The sequence below is a fragment of the Oncorhynchus masou genome, chromosome 10 (genome assembly GCF_036934945.1).
Source record: "Oncorhynchus masou masou isolate Uvic2021 chromosome 10, UVic_Omas_1.1, whole genome shotgun sequence".
NCBI lineage: Eukaryota > Metazoa > Chordata > Actinopteri > Salmoniformes > Salmonidae > Oncorhynchus > Oncorhynchus masou.
This window is the reverse complement of record NC_088221.1, coordinates 52,712,367-52,730,627: the sequence shown is the minus strand read 5'-3', so window position 1 is coordinate 52,730,627 and position 18,261 is coordinate 52,712,367. Positions and strand designations below refer to the sequence as shown.

The 18,261-nt window shown below is 45.3% G+C and overlaps 1 protein-coding gene across 7 annotated transcripts in view; it reads right to left on the bottom strand.

The window, feature by feature from the left end:
- Nucleotides 1–18,261, bottom strand: part of dip2a (disco-interacting protein 2 homolog A) — a 238,573-nt gene that overhangs the window by 41,006 nt on the left and 179,306 nt on the right. For 6 of the 7 annotated variants that reach the window (XM_064976987.1, XM_064976991.1, XM_064976992.1 and 3 more), the window contains 9 exons: nt 14,956–15,095; nt 8,290–8,426; nt 7,975–8,055; nt 5,867–5,994; nt 3,815–3,929; nt 3,416–3,617; nt 2,303–2,412; nt 2,048–2,128; nt 1,640–1,763 (listed from right to left, as the gene is read on the bottom strand). In XM_064976987.1, the coding sequence (XP_064833059.1) occupies nt 1,640–1,763; nt 2,048–2,128; nt 2,303–2,412; nt 3,416–3,617; nt 3,815–3,929; nt 5,867–5,994; nt 7,975–8,055; nt 8,290–8,426; nt 14,956–15,095 (1,118 nt within the window). The remainder of the gene's footprint in view (nt 1–1,639; nt 1,764–2,047; nt 2,129–2,302; nt 2,413–3,415; nt 3,618–3,814; nt 3,930–5,866; nt 5,995–7,974; nt 8,056–8,289; nt 8,427–14,955; nt 15,096–18,261) is intronic. The other variant, XM_064976988.1, reaches the window with a different exon arrangement.

Genomic DNA, 18,261 nt, shown 5'->3' with positions numbered 1-18,261 from the left:
GAACACCAGAGACCAGTAGAGCCCAGTAGAGAACAGTAGAGCCCAGTAGAGAACACCAGAGACCAGTAGAGCTCAGTAGAGAACACCAGAGACCAGTACAGGCCAGTAGAGGATACCAGAGACCAGTAGAGAACACCAGAGACCAGTAGAGCCCAGTAGAGAACACCAGAGACCAGTAGAGAACACCAGAGACCAGTAGAGCTCAGTAGAGAACACCAGAGACCAGTAGAGCCCAGTAGAGAACACCAGAGACCAGTAGAGAACACCCGAGCCCAGTAAAGAAGATTAGACCCAAATAAGAATGCTGTGCATTGCCTATAGCTCAGCATTCAACGCCATAGTACCCTCCAAGCTCATCATTAGGCTCGAGGCCCTGGGTCTGAACCCCGCCCTGTGCAACTGTGTCCTGGACTGGGTCCTGGACTTCCTGATGGGCCACCCCCAAGTGGTGAAGGTAGGAAACACCTCAGCAGACTGCTGATCCTCAACAGTGTGCTCAGCCTCCTCCTGTACTCCCTGTTAACCCATGAATGCATGGCCACGCATGCCTCCAACTCAATCATCAAGTTTGCAGACGACACTACAGTAGTAGGCCTGATTACAACAATGACAAGACAGCCTACTGGGAGGTGGTGAGGGCCTTGGGAGTGTGGTGGCAGGAAATCAACGTCAACAAAAGGAGCCGATTGTGGACTTCAGGAAACAGCAGAGGGAGCACCCCCCTATCCACATCGACGGGACCGCACCTGGAGCAGGTGGAAAGCGTCAAGTTCATTGGCGTACACATCACTGACAAACTGAAATGGTCCAGCCGCGCAACAGCGCCTCTTCAACCTTAGGAGGCTTAAGCAATTTGTCTTGACACCGAAAACCCTCAACCACCTTTTACAGATGCACCATTGCGAGCATCCTGTCAGGATGTATCACCGCCTGGTATGGCAACTGCACAGCTCGCAACCGCAGGGCTCTCCAGAGGGTGGTACCGTCTTCCCAACACATCACCAGAGGAAAACTACCTGCCCTCCAGGACACCTACACCACCCGATGTCACAGGAAGGCCAAAAAGATAATCAAGGACATCAACCACCCAAGCCACTGCCTGTTCACCCTGCTATCATCCAGAAGGTGAGGTCAGTACAGGCGCATCAAAGCTGGATCGAGAGAATGAAAAACAGCTTTGATCTCAAGGCCATCAGACTGTTAAATAGCCATCACTAGCACATTAGATGCTGCTGCCCTATATACATAGACTTGAAATCATTGGCCACTTTAATAATGTTCATATATTTTGCATTACTAATCTCATATGTATATACTATTCTATTCTCTTTTAGTCTATGCCGCTCCGACATTGCTCGTCCAAATATTTACATATTCTTAATTCTATTTCTTTACTTTGGATTTGTTTGTATTGTTTTGAAATTGTTAGATATTACTTGTTAGATACTACTGCACTGTCGGAGCTAGAAACACAGGCATTTCGCTATACCCGCAATAACATCTGCTAAACACATGTATGTGACCAATGCAAATTGATTTGATTTAGAGACCATCAGATACCAACAGAGAACAAGTAGCATGTATAACAGTCTGGAGAGCTATTATCAGAGGGTCAGGGGTTAGAAGTTAGTGTAATTACCTGGAGGGTAAACCAGTGCTACGTGATCTCCGGGGTTGAGGCGTCCCTTCTCTATCAGTGCCATGGCAACACGCTCTGCCCGCTTTTGCAGCTGCAGACAGGAAGCAGTGCTGGACACCGTGCCCTGGACAACAACATCAGGGTACCATTGTTAAACAATTATTTACAAATCACCTTACACACTCAATAGAGTACAAAACAACCAGAGCAGACATTGACAGTCTGCCTATGGTAAGAGTTGGCTGTGTCAGAGCAGACATTGACAGCATGCCTATGGTAAGAGTTGGCTGTGTCAGAGTAGACATTGACAGCATGCCTATGGTAAGTGTTGGACACTGTCAGAGCAGACATTGACAGCTTGCCTATGATAAGTGTTGGCAGCTGTCTTAGAAGAGACAAAGCAGGTACCTTGGCGTTGAGCACCAGGAACAAGGGATGGTCAGGTGTGGCCTGGGCTCTCCACTGGAGAACATCCTGCATGTACAGGAACTATTGGAGACAACCAGGAGATACTCAGTATACAGACAGACAGAACCAGGAGATACTCAGTATACACACAGAACATCAGTTACCTGTGTGCCCAGGTGAAGAGGAATGGTCTGCACCTTACATATCTCTGTGTGTCCAGGTGAAAGGTGATAGGTGAGGAGGCATGATCTGTACCTTACGTGCCTGGTCATTGTCCTCGAGTTGAGCCACGTCTCTCCCACAGGCCTGAGCAATCCTCTTCCCTGCTACCAGGTTCCCCACGATCATAGAGGCTGGACCCACCTCTGTCCAACACATATCACCAACACCACAATCATCATCCTCACCACCACCACCTATTTGTTTCCTCCTGAATTGAGTAACAGTAGGTTCTGAACAGTAGATAGTTCTAACAGTATATAGTTCTACAGTAGGTTTTGAACAGTAGGTTCTGAACAGTCTAGTAGTTCTAACAGTAGGTTCTGAACAGTATATACAGTTGAAGTCAGAAGTTTCCATACACCTTAGCCAAATACATTTAAACTCAGTTTCACAATTCCTGACATTTAATCCTAGTAAAAATTACATTGCCATGTCATGGCTTTAATAGCTCAGCATTTAACACCATAGTACCCTCCAAACTCGTCATTAAGCTCGAGACCCTGGGCCTCGTCCCCGCCCTGTGCAACTGGGACCTGGACTTTGACGGCCCTCCCCCAGGTGGTGAGGGTAGGAAACAACATCTTCACCCCGCTGATCCTCAACACTGGGGCCCCACAAGGGTGCATTCTCAGCCGTCTCCTGTACCCCCTTTTCAACCATGACTGCGTGGCCACGCACGCCTCCAACTCAATCATTAAGATTGCAGACGACACTACAGTGATAGGCTTGACTACCAACAACGACGAGACGGCCTACAGGGAGGAGGTGAAGGCCCTCAGAGTGTGGTGTCAGGAAAATGATCTGTCTGTAAACACTGGTTGGAAAAATTTGTCATGAACAAAGTAGATGTTCTAACCGACTTGCCAAAACTATAGTTTGTTAACAAGACATTTGTGGGGTGGTTGAAAAACGAGTTTTAATGACTCCAACCTAAGTGTATGTAAACTTCCGACTTCAACTCTAGTTCTAACAGTAGGTCCTGAACAGTATATAGTTCTAACAGTAGGTCCTAAACAGTATATAGTTCTAACAGTAGGTTCTGAACAGTATATAGTTCTAACAGTAGGTTCTGAACAGTAGGCTTGTAGAACATTCGGGCACAACCAGTGACACATTTTGGAGCAAGAATGAAAAGTCCCATCCTACCTGGTTGTTTCTGCCGTGGTTTGGGCAGGTTGGTAACACAGCTGTGAGGACACATGAGGACGTTGCAGGGGTGGAGAGCTCCTTCCAGAAACTTCTGTTTGGTCTCTGAGATATGGATCCCCCCCAGCGGAGCCTTGGGCATTGTGTTGGCAGGGACCAGAGCTAGGCAGTATACCCCCACCTGGTGAATACTGTCTATAGCCTGTAGAAAATACAACAGACATGCTGACAGGGACCACCTGGTGAATACTGTCTATAGCCTGTAGAAAATACAGCCTGACAGACAGGAGGGGTTACTAGATGTGTCTTCCACTATATTGATTTGACTTAGAACATCATGCAGCTTTAAATGGACTTAAAGAGGTGTTGTATACATGATGTATATACACTGTGTTGTACCTGTAGAACGCGGCTCATCCACTGGAAGCTGCCCTCCTCTGAAGCATCTGGTCTCTGTTCTGCCACCACTACAATACGCTCATCATGGAGAACTGAGACGGAGAACACTGCTATCCTAGAACACAACAGAGAACACTGCAATCCTAGAACACAACAGAGAACACTGCAATCCTAGATCACAACAACACTGCTATCCTACAACAACACTGCTATCCTACAACAACACTGCTATCCTACAACAACAACAACAACACTGCTATCCTACAAAAAAAACACTGCTATCCTAGAACACAACATCACCACTGATATCCAACAACAACAACACTGATATCCAACAACACCAACAACACTGCTATCCTACAACACCAACAACACTGCTATCCTAGAATACCAACAACACTGCTATCCTAGAATACCAACAACACTGCTATCCTAGAACATAACAACACTGCTATCTTAAAACACCACAACAACAACACTGCAATCCTAGAACACCACAACAACAATCCTAGAACACCACAACAACAACACTGCTATCCTAGAACACCACAACACTGCTATCCTAGAACACCACAACACTGCTATCCTAGAACACCACAACACTGCTATCCTAGAACACCACAACACTGCTATCCTAGAACAACCACAACAACACTGCTATCCTAGAACACTACAACTCAACTATACTGCTATCCTAGCACACAACAAGACTGCTATCCTAGAACACCACAACACTGCAATCCTAGAACACCACTATCCTAGAACACCAACAACTCTGCTATCCTACAACAACCCTGCTATCCTAGAACACAACAACAACACTGCTATCCTAGAACACAACAACAACAACACTGCTATCCTAGAACACCACAACAACAACACTGCTATCCTAGAACACCACAAAACTGCAATCCTAGAACACCACAAAACTGCAATCCTAGAACACCACAACACTGCAATCCTAGAACACCACAACAACAACACTGCTATCCTAGAACACCACAACAACAACACTGCTATCCCAGAACACCACAACAACAACACTGCTATCCCAGAACACCACAACAACAACACTGCTATCCTAGAACACCACAACACTGCTATCGTAGAACACCACAACAACAACACCGCTATCCCAGAACACCACAACAACAACACCACAACAACAACACTGCTATCCTAGAATACCAACAACACTGCTATCCTAGAACATAACAACACTGCTATCCTAAAACACCACAACAACAACACTGCAGTCCTAGAACACCACAACACTGCAATCCTAGAACACCACAACAACACTGCAATCCTAGAGAACTCCACAACAATCCTAGAACACCCACAACAACAACAGTGCTATCCTAGAACACAACAACAACAACAACACTGCAATCTTAGGACACCACAACAACAACACTGCAATCCTAGAACACCACAACAACAACACTGCTATCCTAGAACACCACCACAACAACACTGCTATCCTAGAACACCACAACAACAACACTGCAATCCTAGAACACCACAACAACAACACTGCAATCCTAGAACACCACAACAACAACACTGCTATCCTAGAACACCACAACAACAACACTGCTATCCTAGAACACCACAACAACAACACTGCTATCCTAGAACACCACAACAACAACACTGCTATCCTAGAACACCACAACAACAACACTGCTATCCTAGACCACCACAACACTGCTATCCTAGACCACCACAACACTGCTATCCTAGAACACAACAACAACAACACTGCTATCCTAAAACACCACAACAACACTGCTATCCTAAAACACCACAACAACAACAACTCTGCTATCCTAGAACACCACAACTCTGCTATCCTAGAACACCCACAACACTGCTATCCTAGAACACCCACAACACTGCTATCCTAGAACACAACAACAACACTGCTATCCTAGAACACAACAACAACACTGCTATCCTAGAACACAACAACAACAACACAACAGAGAACACTGCTATCCTAGAACACCACAACACTGCTATCCTAGAACACAGAACCTCCCTCCTCACCTCCCCCTGTAGACAAACTTCATGGGCTCCACTGCCAGCGCCGTGGCAACCACATCATCAGCGTTGTGTCTCCGCCCACACACCGTCATCAGCCCGTCCATTCTACCCACGATAAACACTAGGTTGTCCTGGAGACCACACACACAGGGTGGTTAGTCACTGCCCAACACATCTTGTCAAATAAAATAAAATATGTATTTATCACATGCTTGGTAACAGGTGTCGACTAACAGTGAAATGGATGGTCAGGTCCAGCAGAATGTCAAGTAAAATAAAATGTTATTTGTCACATGCTTAGTAAACAGAGTAACAGTGAAATGATTATCTACTGAATTCAGCTATACCTAATTTAGCTACATTTAACAGACATCATGCTAGCAGATACACTACCGGTAAAACTTTTGGAATCATGTAGTAACCAAAAAAATCGAACTAGATTTTATATTTGAGATTCTTCAAAGTAGCCACCCTTTGCCTTGATGACAGCTGCATCAGATGACCTGGTCTCCACAATCCCCCAACCGAATTGAGATGGTTTGGGATGAGTCGGACCGCAGAATGAAGGAACAAGTGCTCAGCATAGGTTGGAAAATCATTCCAGGTGAAGCTGGTTGAGAGAAAGCCAAGAGTGTGCAAAGCTGTCATCAAGGCAAAGAGTGGCTATTTGAAGAATCGCAAATATAAAATATATTTTGATTTGTTTAACAGTTTTTTGGTTACTACATGATTCCATATATGTTATAGTTTATGTCTTCACTATTATTCTACAATGTAGAAAATAGAAAAAATAAAGAAAAACTCTTGAATGAGTAGGTGTTCGAAAACCTTTTGTACATTTAGCAGACATGCTAGCAAATGCATTTAGTAGACATCATGCTAGCCGACACATTTAGCAGACACATTTATCAGACGTCATGCCGGCAGACGCATTTAGCAGACGTCATGCTAACAGACGCATTTAGCAGACGTCATGCTAACAGACGCATTTAGCAGACATCATGCTAGCAGACGCATTTAGCAGACATCATGCTAGCAGACGCTTTTAGCAGACATCATGCTAGGAGACGCATTTAGCAGACATCATGCTAGCAGACGTATTTAGCAGACATCATGCTAGCAGGTGCATTTAGCAGACATCATGCTAGCAGACGCATTTAGCAGACATCATGCTAGCAGACGCTTTTAGCAGACATCATGCTAGGAGATGCATTTAGCAGACATCATGCTAGCAGACATCATGCTAGCAGACATCATGCTAGCAGACATCATGCTAGCCGACGCATTTAGCAGACATCATGCTAGCAGGTGCATTTAGCAGACATCATGCTAGCAGGTGCATTTAGCAGACATCATGCTAGCAGACATCATACTAGCAAACACATTTAGCAAACATCATGCTAGCAGACACCATGCTAGCAGACACCATGCTAGCAGACACCATGCTAGCAGACACCATGCTAGCAGAGACATTTGGCAGAGACATTTGGCAGAGACATTTGGCAGAGACATTTGGCAGAGACATTTGGCAGAGACATTTGGCAGATACATTTGGCAGATACATTTGGCAGACACATTTGGCAGACACATTTGGCAGACACATTTGGCAGACACATTTGGCAGACACATTTGGCAGACACATTTGGCAGACACATTTGGCAGACATCATGCTAGCAGACACATTTAGCAGACTTCATGCTAGCAGACACATTTAGCAGACATCATGCTAGCAGACACATTTAGCAGACATCATGCTAGCAGACACATTTAGCAGACATCATGCTAGCAGACACATTTAGCAGACATCAGGGTAGCAGACACATTTAGCAGACATCATGCTAGCAGACGCATTTAGCAGACATCATGCTAGCAGACGCATTTAGCAGACATCATGCTAGCAGACGCATTTAGCAGACATCATGCTAGCAGACGCATTTAGCAGACATCATGCTAGCAGATGCATTTTAGCAGATGCTTTTAGCAGACATCATGCTAGCAGATACATTTAGCAGATACATTTAGCAGACATCATGCTAGCAGATACATTTAGCAGACATCATGCTAGCAGCTGGGAATGTGAGGATCCTAGAAACGGATAACAGTGAACTCACAGGTCCTACAAAGCCCAGTAGTGACGTCCTGGTGAAGGGTCTGCCACTGATGGGACCTCCTGACGCTCTTACTGGGATGGTCTGGAACAGGCAACAGGACTATACACACACCACTAGACACACACCACATAGCTCCTAATGCTGTTACTGGGATGGTCTGGAACAGGCAACATGACTGTACACACGACTCAGTATTAATTTATGTAGTTATTGCCTTTAATTAACCAGGAAAGTTATTGAGATTTGGATTTGAGAACACACTCTTTTGCAGTAACAATGTGACACCATTATGAGTGTTCAAGTCACAGTACAAACCTGGAATGTGTTCTTGGTCATGCCCGGGAGGCCGTAGTATGCCACGCCGGTGCTCCCAGAACTCACACAGATCTCCCCCACCTCATCTGTCTGGCAGAGATACGGAGTTCCCTCCACACGTACCACACACACCAGCGCTGTGGACACACGTCATAACATCACACACACTGACTGGATATCAATAAACAAAGCATTGTAATAAATAGGACAGCATATTTCTCCAAACTTCCCTTGTTACAGGCTAAGTTATTTAGCCTGTCATTACAGGTTAAGTTGTTTAGTGTTTTTCCCTCGTTCCAGGCTGTTCATTAGGTATTTCCCTCGTTCCAGGCTGTTCATTAGGTGTTTCCCTCGTTCCAGGCTGTTCATTAGGTGTTTCCCTCGTTCCAGGCTGTTCATTAGGTATTTCCCAGGCTGTTCATTAGTTCCAGGCTGTTCATTAGGTGTTTCCCTCGTTCCAGGCTGTTCATTAGGTATTTCCCTCGTTCCAGGCTGTTCATTAGGTGTTTCCCTCGTTCCAGGCTGTTCATTAGGTATTTCCCTCGTTCCAGGCTGTTCATTAGGTATTTCCCTCGTTCCAGGCTGTTCATTAGGTGTTTCCCTCGTTCCAGGCTGTTCATTAGGTGTTTCTCTCGTTCCAGGCTGTTCATCAGGTTTTTCACAATTTCTTGTACTTTTACCCTTTTTTCTCCCCAACTTTGTGATATCCAAATGGTAGTTACAGTCTCGTCCAATCGATTTTTACGTTGTTACAGTCCGTTTAAAAAAAAGAAGATTTGTCCTTTGTTGAAGGCTTAGTTCTTTAGGATTTTCCTTGTTTTTTGCAATTTGTCCCAGTCATTGGCAGCAGAGAACTGGAAGGGAAGGCAGCCAAAGGAAGTGTTGGCTTTGGGGTTGACCAGTGAAATATATCTGCTGGAGTGCGTACTACGGGTGGGTGCTGCTATGGTGACCAGTGAGCTGAGATAAGGCGGGGCTTTACCGAGCAAAGACTTATAGATGACCTGGAGCCAGTGGGTTTGGCGACGAATACGCAGTGAGGGCCAGCCAACGAGAGCATTCAGGTAGCAGTGGTGGGCAGTATATGGGGCTTTGGTGACAAAACGGATGACACTGCTATAGACGACATCCAGTTTGCTGAGTAGAGTGTTCGGGGCTATTTTGTAAATTACATCGACGAAGTCAAGGATCGGTAGGATAGTCAGTTTTACAAGGGTAAGTTTGGCGGCGTGAGTGAAGGATGCTTTGTGGCGAAACAGAAAGCCAATTCTAGATTTAATTTTGGATTGGAGTTGCTAAATGTGAGTTGAAAGAGAGTTTACAGTCTAACCAGACACCTAGGTATTTGCAGTTGTCCACATATTCTAGGTCAGAACCATCCAGAGTACTGATGCTAGTCGGGCGGGACGGATATAGGTATGTAACAGTTTGGGTCTAGAGTGTCACCCACTTTGAAGAGGGTGCTTGCTTCGGGACAGAGACGTTAGCCAGGAGTAGCCACTCGGATAGCAGCTAGCTAGCTGCGATGATCCAGTAGAAAAGGTTCAGAGCTTGCGGTAGGAATCCGGAGATGTTCTTTAGGTTTCCCCCCCCGTTACAGGCCGTTCTTTAGGTTTTCCCCCCCGTTACAGGCTGTTCTTTAGGTTTCCCCCCCCCGTTACAGGCTGTTCTTTAGGTTTCCCCCGTTACAGGCCGTTCTTTAGCCCCGTTCTTTTTAGGTTTCCCCCCGTTACCCGTTACAGGCTGTTCTTACAGGCCGTTCTTTAGGTTTCCCCGTTACAGGCCGTTCCCCCCGTTTAGGTTTTCCCCCCGTTACAGGCCGTTCTTTAGGTTTTCCCCCCCCGTTACAGGCCGTTCTTTAGGTTTTCCCCCGTTACAGGCCGTTCTTTAGGTTTTCCCCCCCCCGTTACAGGCCGTTCTTTAGGTTTTCCCCCCGTTACAGTTACAGGCCGTTCTTTAGGTTTTCCCCCGTTACAGGCCGTTCTTTAGGTTTTCCCCCGTTACAGGCCGTTCTTTAGTTCTTACAGGCTGTTCTTTAGGTTTTCCCCCGTTACAGGCCGTTCTTTAGGTTTTCCCCCGTTACAGGCCGTTCTTTAGGTTTTCCCCCGTTACAGGCCTTTAGGTTTCCCCGTTACAGGCCGTTCTTTAGGTTTTCCCCCGTTACAGGCCGTTCTTTAGGTTTTCCCCCCCCCCGTTACAGGTTCTTTAGGTTTTCCCCGTTCTTCTTTAGGTTTTCCCCGTTACAGGCCGTTCTTTAGGTTTTCCCCCGTTACAGGCCGTTCTTTAGGTTTTCCGTTCTTTAGGTTTCTTTAGGTTTTCCCGTTACAGGCCGTTCTTTAGGTTTTCCCCCGTTACAGGTTTTCCCCCGTTACAGGCCGTTCTTTTCTTTAGGTTTTCCCCAGGCTGTTCTTTAGGTTTTCCCCCCGTTACAGGCTGTTCTTTAGGTTTTCCCCCGTTACAGGCTGTTCTTTAGGTTTCCCCCCGTTACAGGCTGTTCTTTAGGTTTTCCCCCGTTTACAGGCTGTTCTTTAGGTTTCCCCCCGTTACAGGCTGTTCTTTAGGTTTCCCCCTGTTCTTTAGGTTTCCCCGTTACAGGCTGTTCTTTACAGGCTTTCTTTAGGTTTCCCCCCGTTACAGGCTGTTCTTTAGGTTTCCCCCGTTACAGGCTGTTCTTTAGGTTTCCCCCTTTAGGTTTTCCCCCGTTACAGGCCGTTCTTTAGGTTTCCCCCGTTACAGGCTGTTCTTTAGGTTTTCCCCCGTTACAGGCCGTTCTTTAGGTTTTCCCCCCGTTACAGGCCTTTAGGTTTTCCCCGTTACAGGCCGTTCTTTAGGTTTTCCCCCCCGTTACAGGCCGTTCTTTAGGTTTCCCCCCGTTAGGCCGTTCTTTAGGTTTTCCCCCGTTACAGGCCGTTCTTTAGGTTTTCCCCCCGTTACAGGCCGTTCTTTAGGTTTTCCCCCCCGTTACAGGCCGTTCTTTAGGTTTTCCCCCCGTTACAGGCTGTTCTTTAGGTTTTCCCCCGTTACAGGCCGTTCTTTACCCCGTTAGGCTGTTCTTTAGGTTTTCCCCGTTACAGGCCGTTTTTAGGTTTTCCCCCCCCCGTTACAGGCTGTTCTTTAGGTTTCCCCCCGTTACAGGCTGTTCTTTAGGTTTTCCCCGTTACAGGCTGTTCTTTAGGTTTTCCCCTTTAGGTTTTCCCCCGTTACAGGCCGTTCTTTAGGTTTTCCCCCGTTACAGGCTGTTCCCCCCGTTTTCTTTAGGTTTTCCCCCCGTTACAGGCCGTTCTTTAGTTTCCCCGTTACAGGCTTTAGTTTCCCCCCGTTACAGGCCGTTCTTTAGGTTTTCCCCCAGGCTGTTACAGGTCTTTCTGTTCTTTTCTTTAGGTTTTCCCCCCAGGCCGTTACAGGCTGTTCTTTAGGTTTTCCCCCGTTCTTTACCCCCCGGCTGTTCTTTAGGTTTTCCCCAGGCTGTTCTTTAGGTTTTCCCCGTTACAGGCTGTTCTTTAGGCCATTCTTTAGGTTTTCCCCCGTTACAGGCCGTTCAGGCCCCGTGGCTGTTCTTTAGGTTTTCCCCAGGCTGTTACAGGCTGTTTCCCCCCGTTTCAGTTTCCCCCGTTACAGGCTGTTCTTTAGGTTTTCCCCCGTTACAGGCTGTTCTTTAGGTTTTCCCTTTAGGTTTTCCCCCCGTTACAGGCTGTTCTTTCTTTAGGTTTTCCCCCGTTACAGGCCGTTCTTTTTCCCCCCGTTAGGTTTTCCCCCCGTTACAGGCCGTTCTTTAGGTTTTCCCCCCGTTACAGGCCTTTAGTTCCCCCCGTTAGGTTTTTAGGTTTCCCCCGTTACAGGCCGTTCTTTAGGTTTTCCCCCCGTTACAGGCCGTTCTTTAGGTTTTCCCCCCGTTCTTACAGGCCGTTCTTTAGGTTTTCCCCCCCGTTACAGGCTGTTCTTTAGGTTTTCCCCCCCGTTACAGGCTGTTCTTTAGGTTTTCTGGTCAGGTAAAAAACAGGGATGTAACAATTCATCAATACGTACTGGTCCCCGATTCAAATGTTTAAGACAACTGCATCGATCCAAATGTAGCATGCATTGGTCAGAAAATCGTTCCAACCGTTATGAATCGCCAATTCACTTTTTTACCTAATTTTGTGACAACTCTGCTTCAGTGTAAGCATGTAACTGTGTTCATAGTCATTGATATACAAGTCATTTTGCATGCCAAACAACACCAGTGAATATCAGTAGCCTAGTAAAACTGCGCAATTTGCCCAACTTCATACGGAACCAACGTGAGGTAGGGGGCCAGTTCCCTCTTGCACATCTGCGCTGCACCTTAAGCATTCAAATGCTAAAATGGCTTGCGAAATTTTAGGCTTCATTAGTTGAATGACAACCTGTGTAATTTGCTAGGTTATTGTTATCTATACCCTGTTGAATAAAAGTAAGCTACCAGAGACAACTCACCTGGCTTTACCTGCTGAACGGGCTGAACAGGCTTTACCTGCTGAACGGGCTGAACAGGCTTTACCTGCTGAACGGGGCTTTACCTGCTGAACGGGCTGAACGGGGCTTTACCTGCTGAACGGGGCTTTACCTGCTGAACAGGGCTTACTGTAGATTCTATTTTGATGGTTCAGGTTCACCATCAGCAATAGTTTTGGGAGTTTTGCTAAAAACAATCAGTGTATACAGTCATTTCATAGATGAGAGGGTAAAGTTGATCATTTCATAATGATGACAGCAATCACTTTGGAAGTGCACTGCATGGCCAAAGCAGGCGGAGAAAAGAAGCTCACTAAGAATGTCCAAACAGTCAAAATCAATCGATTTTGAGGTGGGGTGAAATCCAAAGTTGTGCTATGCACTGAGTGTACAAAACATAAGGAACACCTCTTTCCATGACAGACTGACCAGGTGAAAGCTACTGAATATTCTCTTATTGATGTCAATCAGTGTTGATGAAGGGGAGGTGACAGATTAAATAATGATTTTATTGAGACATGGATTGAGACATGGATTGTGTATGTGTGCCATTCAGAGTTCAATTGGGATCAGATGAAATATTTAAGTGCCTTTGAACAGGGAATGGTAGTAGGTGCCAGGTGCACCGGTTTGAGTTTCAAGAACTGCAACGCTTCTGGGTTTTTCACATTCAACAGTTTCCTCTGTGTATCTAGAATGTAACACCACCCAAAGGACATCCAGCCAACATGACAACTGTGGGAAGCATTGGAGTCAAGATGAGCCAGCATCCCTGTGGAACGCCTTCAACACCTTGTAGAGTCCATGCACCGACGAATTGAGTCTGTTCTGAGGGCATATGGGGGGGGGGGGGGGGGGGCAACTCAATATAAGGAAGGTGTTAATGTTATGTGCACTCAGTGTATATTCATTCACTAATTTGTAAATTATAAATATTGATACATGACTAGCTCAAACAAGTCATCTGCATAAATGACAAGTTAATTAGTGATGGTGAATTCAATGTGGGGGGACAAAAACAGAACATAGGCTATATTGCCTCATAATCTGATAGTGGGGTGGTAGATGCCTGGTCTCCTTCATGGCTCAGATCAGGTGCCTACATAGTACACACCAGACATACATCACTCACCCACATGTCAGCTCAGAGAGGCCCGGCTCAGAGAGGCCCAGCGCATGAGCTCCATAAGCAGCAGATATTCATTTAGAATGGAAAATTAATGTGTTTACGCAACAAATGGTTGTGCATCGAATCGAATCAAACAATCGCAATGATTTGTTCTGTAATCAAACCAAATCATTTCAAACTAAAACGTATTGTTCCTGTATCCTATTGGAGCCCATGTTTCTAGATACATACCAGATGATCCTGAAAGGGAATACATCTCTAGTAAAAACCACAGGCCCTTGTTACAGGCTAAGTTTATCCATTTTTTTCTGGACATGATAATTAATTATGACTTCTGAGGACTTTTCTCTATGAGCAGCCATATAAATCTATAAAAACACTGTGGAATGTGTACTAGCTGGACGTACCGCCTGGTATGAGCTGTGGAATGTGTACTAGCTGGACGTAACGCCTGGTATGAGCTGTGGAATGTGTACTAGCTGGACGTACCGCCTGGTATGAGCTGTGGAATGTGTACTAGCTGGACGTAACGCCTGGTATGAGCTATAGAATGTGTACTAGCTGGATGTACCGCCCGGGTATGAGCTGTGGAATGTGTACTAGCTGGACGTATCGCCTGGTATGAGCTGTGGAATGTGTACTAGCTGGACGTAACGCCTGGTATGAGCTGTGGAATGTGTACTAGCTGGACGTACCGCCTGGTATGAGCTGTGGAATGTGTACTATCTGGACGTAAAGCCTGGTATGAGCTGTAGAATGTGTACTAGCTGGATGTACCGACCGGTATGAGCTGAAGAATGTGTACTAGCTGGACGTACCGCCTGGTATGAGCTGTGGAATGTGTACTAGCTGGACGTAACGCCTGGTATGAGCTGTAGAATGTGTACTAGCTGGACGTAACGCCTGGTATGAGCTGTGGAATGTGTACTACCTGGATGTACCGCCCGGTATGAGCTGTAGAATGTGTACTAGCTGGATGTACCGCCCGGTATGAGCTGAAGAATGTGTACTAGCTGGATGTACCGCCCGGTATGAGCTGAAGAATGTGTACGAGCTGGACGTACCGCCTGGCATGACCTGGCCCACGTCCTGCACTGTGAGGACAGAGAGCTTCTCCTCGGTGTCTACCCGGATCACACTGTGGCTCAGACCACTCATGGACAGAACTGCCTTCCCTGGTGGAGGGACGCCCGACTCCGGAGGTCTGAGGAACCAACATTTATATACAGTATGGTTATACAGGTAAACTAACAGAACTGCCTTCCCTGGTGGAGGGGCTCCTGACTCTAGAGGGGAAACAGACACAGATGGTGCCTTCAGAAAGTATTCACACCCCTTGACTTACTGCACATTTTGTTGTGTTACAGCCTGAATTCAAAATGGATTAAATTATTTGTTTTTTCTCACCCATCTACACACAATACCCCAGAATGACAAAGTTAAAACATGTTTTCAGATTTTTTTTCTAATTTATTGAAAATGAAATACAGAAATATCTCACAGTATTTACATTTATTTACAGGGAAGAGGGCACAACAAAACCTATTCCCCCTCAAGAGACTGAAAATATTTGGCATGGGTCCTCAGATCCTCAAAAGGTTCAACAGCTGCACCATCGAGCGCATCCTGACTGGTTACCTCACTGCCTGGTATGGCAACTGCTCGGCCTCTGACCGTAAGGCACTACAGAGGGTAGTGCGTACGACCCAGTACATCATCGGGCCAAGCTTCTTGCCATCCAGGAACTCTATACCAGGCGGTGTCAAAGGAAGGCCCTATAAAATTGTCAAAGACTCCAGCCACCCTAGTCATAGACTGTTCTCTCTGCTACCGCAAGGCAAGTGGTACCGGCTTGCACCAAGACTAGGTCCAAGAAGCTCCTAAACAGCTTCTACCCCCAAGCCATAACTCCTGAACAGCTAATCAAATGGCCACCCAGACTATTTGCATGCCCCCTCCCGGAATGCTGCTGCTGCTCTGTTATTAGTCACTTTAATAACTCTACCTACATGTACCCATTACTTAAATTACCTCAACACTGTTGTCCCCGCACATCGACTCTGTACCGGTACCCCCTGTATATAGTCTCCACATTGACTCTGTACCGTAACACCCTGTATATAGCCTCCACATTAACTCTGTACCGTAATAACCTGTATATAGCCTCCACATTAACTCTGTACCGTAATACCCTGTATATAGCCTCCACATTGACTCTGTACCGTAACACCCTGTATATAGCCTCCACATTAACTCCGTACTGTAATAACGTGTATATAGCCTCCACATTAACTCCGTACCGTAATAACCTGTATATAGCCTCCACATTGACTCTGTACCGTAACACCCTGTATATAGCCTCCACATTAACTCTGTACCGTAATACCATGTATATAGCCTCCACATTGACTCTGTACCATAACACCCTGTATATAGCCTCCACATTAACTCCGTACCGTAATAACCTGTATATAGCCTCCACATTGACTCTGTACCGTAACACCCTGTATATAGCCTCCACATTAACTCCGTACCGTAATAACCTGTATATAGCCTCCACATTGACTCTGTACCCGTAACACCCTGTATTTAGCCTCCACATTAACTCCGTACCGTAATAACCTGTATATAGCCCTGCTATATGCTGTTATTTACTGCTGCTCTTTAATCATTATTCTTATCTCTTGCTTTTTTTGTGTGTATTTTCTTAAAACTGCATTGTTGGTTAAGGACTTGTAAGTAAGCAATTCACTGTAAGGTCTACTATACCTGTTGTATTCGGCACATTAAACAAATCAAATTTGATTTTATTTAACCCCTGAGTGAATACTTTGAAGAAGCATCTTTGACGGCGATTATAGCTGTGAGTCTTTCTGGGGAAGTCTTTAAGAGCTGTCCACACCTGGATTCAGCCAAATTTTCCCATTGTTCTTTTCAAATTGGTTGTTGATCATTGCTAGACAACCATTTTCAGGTCTCGCCGTAAATTTTAGTAAAAACTATCTCGGCCACTCAGGAACATTCACTGTCTTCTTGATAAGCAACTCCAGTGTATATTTTGCCTTGTGTTATTGATTATTGTCCTGCTGAAAGGTGAATTCATGTCCCAGTGTCTGGTGGAAAGCAGACTGAACCAGGTTTTCATCTTGGATTTTGCCTGTGCTTAGCTCCCATCATGACTCTCCTGTGAGGATCCAGTGGACCAGCTCTCTCTCTCCCACAGAGGGAAAGAGGGATGGATGTTGGGGTTTTACGACACCTCACTCGATCGTAAACCATAGGCAGCAGACGATTCCTTTTGGTGCCTAGTTTGGGTGATCGGAATGTCTGTGTGCCTTATGAAGAGTGTACAGCCCAAAACTACAACATCAAACAATGGTCACCAGGACAATATATTTCATCCTTCGAATGTTGATGAGATGGAATGTGGAAAATGGTCTATTTTGTGATGTCATTAAAAGTTAAATGAAGACGTTACAACAAAAACATTGTAACTTGAAGGGCTTTCACAATGTGTATCATGTTTACATACTTTACGTTGTGTAGAAAATATCCTGGAGAAAGAGTGTTTTTGTGACGATAAGATTGTATTTTAAGTTCTCTAATGAGATCATAGTAAATGTTGGTATCTTGCCTTGTAACCCAGGGAACCCAGAGTGTGTCAGCGTGACGTAAACACTCCTTTTTACCCGAGGGTATAAAGCTTTTGAGTTAAAAATGAACATATCAGACTAGAATGACCACGCGCTGCAGCTGAGGTCTACAGTTAGTCACAACCCCAAAACGCAACACGTGTCTGAAGACAAAGCAACCTCTTAACAATCAATGTTACGGTTGAGTTACTGTCTTAAGTACTGTATCTAAGAACGTGAATTTAAGCAGGACTATACGGTTATTCTCTTCAAAAGATTGTCGTCATCACCACTATGGGATCATCGACACGGCTGATTAGCCGTCCTCAGGAGACCACTCTTCCAGAACGAGTGCAAGCAAACAGACAACTAAGAAGGACCGTGTGACATCTTGTGGACAATCAGAGACTTACACACAAATTTCTAATGAGTTAATTGTTACATGATTAATTGAATCGAGTATTAATTAAACGCAGTAGGTAATTATTCGATAAATAGCAGTCATCACCTTAATGATAGTCACGACACTATTTCATTAATTGTTTTCTCCTGAAAAACTCCCCAGTGCAGTCGATTACAATTTATCACTAGCCAAAATATATTATACAATGTTTACATACCCTACATTACTCATCTCATATGTATATACTGTACTCTATACCATCTACTGCATCTTGCCTATGCCGTTCTGTACCATCACTAATTTATATATTTTTATGTACATATTCATATTCATTC